General features: G+C 34.8%; 1 protein-coding gene across 1 annotated transcript; it reads right to left on the minus strand.

The window, feature by feature from the left end:
* Positions 1-3,531: 3,531 nt before the first annotated feature.
* On the minus strand, positions 3,532-4,233 carry LOC141686102 (villin-4-like). Its single transcript, XM_074491159.1, has 3 exons — positions 4,048-4,233; positions 3,754-3,931; positions 3,532-3,668 (listed from the first exon to the last, which is right to left on the minus strand). The coding sequence occupies exons 1-3, from the start codon at positions 4,231-4,233 to the stop codon at positions 3,532-3,534; spliced, it is 501 nt and encodes a 166-aa protein (XP_074347260.1).
* Between the last annotated feature and the right edge of the window lie 231 nt (positions 4,234-4,464).

Genomic DNA, 4,464 nt, shown 5'->3' on the forward strand with positions numbered 1-4,464 from the left:
TGACTCAGGATAGTTGCAGCAATGTATGAACCATTAGCAGTAAATACGAAGGTCAAGTTGAATCACTTGCCTTGAGAAAGGCTGGTCTGGTCTGACTGGTAGGAGCAAATGGAGCTTCACTCGACCTTTATGGCAAGTTTTCCCTCGTCTCGAGATCCTACATAAATAATAATAATCCTCGTTATAATATATTCTCACCAACTTAACCTATTTACAACCCGAAATTAAACACGGATGGCACTTAGGCCTATACGCACTTAATTTTATATTCACTTTTAAATTACAATTGTACACACATAGCCACATAATCACATATCATATATTAATACCAAATAACAACATATATACCATAATGCAACACTAGGCTTGGATGATCTCGACTCACAACGTAAGTCACTTGGTCGCTAAACTAGACATAGTCTTCTAATTTTGGCTTCCTAACTCGATGTGCCTTTACTAAACTATCCAAAACCTATTGACCCTCACTTGTGCCTTTTGCTTTACTGACCTTATACTATCTTACAACTATGGTGGTCGACCTAATACTCACTTCTAAGTGTTCTAAAACTATGTGATAAGTGAAATTGCTCACTGGTGCAAATTTCAGAATGACAACTATGGTTTCTTGAGTGCATTAGACACTATTAAACTACAAGTTTTCCTTCAAAACTTTTACACAAGACTCTCCTGACCTAAGGGCATCTCACAAACTTAATGTGGCTCAAGGGCCTGGCTTGGGCCTTCTTGGGCCTAAGCTAAAAGTCTAAGGTTCCCCTGTTTTTCTGGGCAGAAAATGCCCTGACTTGAATTAACTTGTGACACATGGTTCTAACTCATATCCTATGAACTATGGTTGGAAAAACGTCTCTGACACTCCCTCTAACTAAGGCCCAACAGGGCCTAATGAGGGCCTACCCATGACATGGTCAAATCTTCCTATTTCTAAGTTGCAACAAAACTGTCCCCTGCTGGACAGATTTTGTTATTCTACTTGTACACCTAACCAAATGACATGAAAACCTCCAACCAAGACCTAAAACCTTTTATATACTCCCAATAATAACTTCTGGTGGCTTGGGCCTCAAAGTGCACATCAATGACATGGTCAAAACTCACTCTAAACCTCAGGGTACTAAACTGATTTTCTGCAGAAACTATAACTCTCATTTCTCCAAAGTCTTGACTTGACAAACTCAACTACCAACAACCCAACACTCAAACCAAGACTTAAACATGGAAATCTACTGAAATAACTCCCTTATTCTCAAAATAACTTTGGGTGAGATCATCCTTACCTAAGGTACAATTATGGCAAAACAAAAGAGATCACATTTCTCAACTCACCAATCATTAAGTTTTTGAAACAACAAGATATGCATTTTTATAAAAGATAACCATGAATTATTACCATGCAACAAGAAGCATAAATCAATATTAACACATTATTCCTACTGAAATTAAGTCTCACTAACAAAATCTTTCCAAATGATCAAAATCTTATAACATTCTATGAGAAATCCACATGCATGCATGTCTTCGGGTTTTGTAACCCAAAACAACATATTTTCTACATATATTCTATCATAAAATTGATATGCAAGCCTAGAATAAGCTATACCTAGATGATCACTTATCATGCAAAGAGTTTTATCAAATTTTCACCACAAAATTCAAGTCATTATCACATAAACATGCAAAAATTGAGTTAAGCAACAAGAATAGTCTTAAGGACCATTCATTCGGCTCCCATATGGTCATGGCCGAATGAAATGGATGGGAATGGCCATTTAATCATCAAGAGTTTCCCTCTCAAGACTTGGCGCTTCTCCATTCCTTGTAGTCCTCTCAAAAACAACCCTAAACTCACAAGAATCAAGGTTGTATTTTGAGTTTCACTAGAACCTTTACATGCAACCTTTAAACTTAAACTTTCTACTCAAAACTCTTTGAAATATGAATGATCATGGTATGGGAAATAACATTTACTTGTATAAAGAGTAGAATCTTGGTTGAGGAATGAAGAAAAATGGGGAGGGGTGGTTCTCGGCTAAAAGCCGAGAGTGAGGGGGGAAGGAGGGCCGAGAGGAGGGAGAAGGGAGGGAGGAGAGAGTGAGGTGTGGGTGGAGTATGAAAATGATCATGACACTTTGCTTGTTTTATGGTATTTGATTTGACAAAATTTGAGTGGAAAGGAGAATTGAAAAGACTATCCCTCCACTTATACTTGGTTCATTTTGCATGCAAGGGTAAAAAAGGAAATTGGCTAGAAAAATAAGAGTTAGTGGGGTTGGAATTGTCCTCTTTGTCCTTGAAAAGAATGAGAGGGTGGTTTGCATGCAAGGGCTTTCTTGTAATTTGCTAAATATGACAACTAAAATTTATAATGATTTATTTTTATAAAATAAAATACAAGTTCAAAAATTATAAAATTTATACCATAAAATAACTTGAATTTTTAGAGACTTTATAAAATCATTTTCAAAATTTGTGAACAAAATACCTTTTAAAAGAAAATTTTTCCAAGGCTTAGAATATTCCTTATAAATCAAAAATAAAGAAATTAAATAAACTCTTGCTTTGAAAAATCATATACTACATAAAGCAAATTTATAATGCAGAAATTTTCACTCACACAAACGTACAATCATTGAATATATTTCATTCGGCTTTAATATTATACCAAATCTACAAATAATATTTCACGAAAATACCGGTTGTAACAGATTAATGCTTTGAAGGAATTCCTACATTATTAGATTACTGTATAATTAGTTGCTGATGAATGTAACTTCAGAATAATAATAGTAGATGTAAGATTATGTTTTTAAAGAAAAGGTAAAACAAATAACACCTCGGCAGCTCGACTTGCACTTTTTCTCTCATTAAGAGAAGTATTTTTCCCCATCCAAGCATAGATTTCCAACCAAAAGTCCAAAAGGTAGCATTTATTAGTGTCCAGCAACTCTTTTTGTCAGAGATTCAACATCTATTGCTTCAAGATTCCCTTCAGAAATACTACAAGAGAACATACCTTCGTCAATTCAGAGGGTACAAGGCTAACAATAATTCACAGAAAGCTATAGAAGACCAGTTGTGCATCAGCTATTCAACTCAATATTTAACCAAGGCAATAAATATTATACCCAGAACGAATATTTAGAACATATAATTTATGTTTCACTTCCTGTTTTTGCTTCCTTACACAGTTTAAAATGAAAGCATGAACATAATACACAATTTTACAAGTAGTGCGTAAAATATCAGAAGACTTCAGAACTGAAGTACACGATTATGTGTATTATTAATCTAAGTCAATTCGATGCTATTTCTTGACAAATATAATCATCTTAGGTTTTAGATGTATAGTTCAGACTTAAAAAAGCATAAGTTACAAAACTAGGTGGAAGAAACGGAAATAATGCGTGACATTCAAATCTAAACAACAAAGTGTACGGTGCAAAACTGAAAATTAATTTAGAAAAGACCGGAAATTAGAATAACATAAATACGAATGGATATTGCTATAGATTATTACCCAAAAAGTCTAGTGGGAAGATCATCAATAGATTGAGTATTATCCGTAACAACTTTTCTTGGCAGGGGAGCAAAACCACCAAATATGGCCCATAAATCTTCACTTTTAGCATCAGCCGTTAACTTTCCATCCTCTACATAGAACAGTCGCAACAAAGACTTAAAGATCTGGGAATATGTATGATGGCATCTCTTAGCACACACTTAAATTTAGCTTACCGATGGTAGCAATATCGCATTTTCCATCATGATAAGGATCATTGATGTACTGGACCACTTTCAGAGCTTTAGCCCTTTCTTGAATAGAGGACTTCGAACCATTGAACTGGTAAATTTTGGATTCTATGTCAAGGATAAAGACGTCGTCATGATTGAGTGAAGATCGAACAAATTCAACCTGAAAACATAATATTAAGGGCCCAGACTTAGTGAAGATTACTGGCAACAAGCCAAAATATTTAGAAAGCATCTTACTTGCCTCTTTCATATGAACAACATGTTTCCTTTACAAACGAATAAACGGGTTTTATGTTCTTCAGCTTCAACTTTTTTAAATCCAGATGCAACTCCACCTTCTCGAGGTATGATACATGGTTTAAAATAGGAAAGAAACTTCTCAGTTTCATGTCCCTGCACCTCACGGTACTGAACTGCATGCCCCTTAAAGCTATGCTTATCACTGCTGTCTTTCCTACACATTCAAATGAATAGTCTGCTCCTCCATCAAAACCCCACATCAAATTTCAAAACCCCAAATACAAAAAAAAACAAAAAACCCACATCAACAAAATAATCAAGAACCAAAATCAAGTAACCCATTTCACAAAAAGAAAGAATTAAAAACCAAAAATTGAATATTGAAAAGAAATTAGAATAACACTTACTAATTATAGCGGATTCGAGCTAGGGTTCAACCTCCTTTGCACAAAT

The sequence above is a fragment of the Apium graveolens genome, chromosome 9 (genome assembly GCF_009905375.1).
Source record: "Apium graveolens cultivar Ventura chromosome 9, ASM990537v1, whole genome shotgun sequence".
Classification (NCBI taxonomy): Eukaryota; Viridiplantae; Streptophyta; class Magnoliopsida; order Apiales; family Apiaceae; genus Apium; species Apium graveolens.

Coding starts and splice junctions, on each gene's coding strand:
- LOC141686102 (XM_074491159.1), bottom strand. CDS start 4,233: ATGTGTAGGAAAGACAGCAGTGATAAGCATAGCTTTAAGGGGCATGCA. Junction 3,932..4,047: donor AACATAAAACCCGTTTATTC/GTTTGTAAAGGA, acceptor TTATGTTTTCAG/GTTGAATTTGTTCGATCTTC. Junction 3,669..3,753: donor ATGCGATATTGCTACCATCG/GTAAGCTAAATT, acceptor TGTTCTATGTAG/AGGATGGAAAGTTAACGGCT.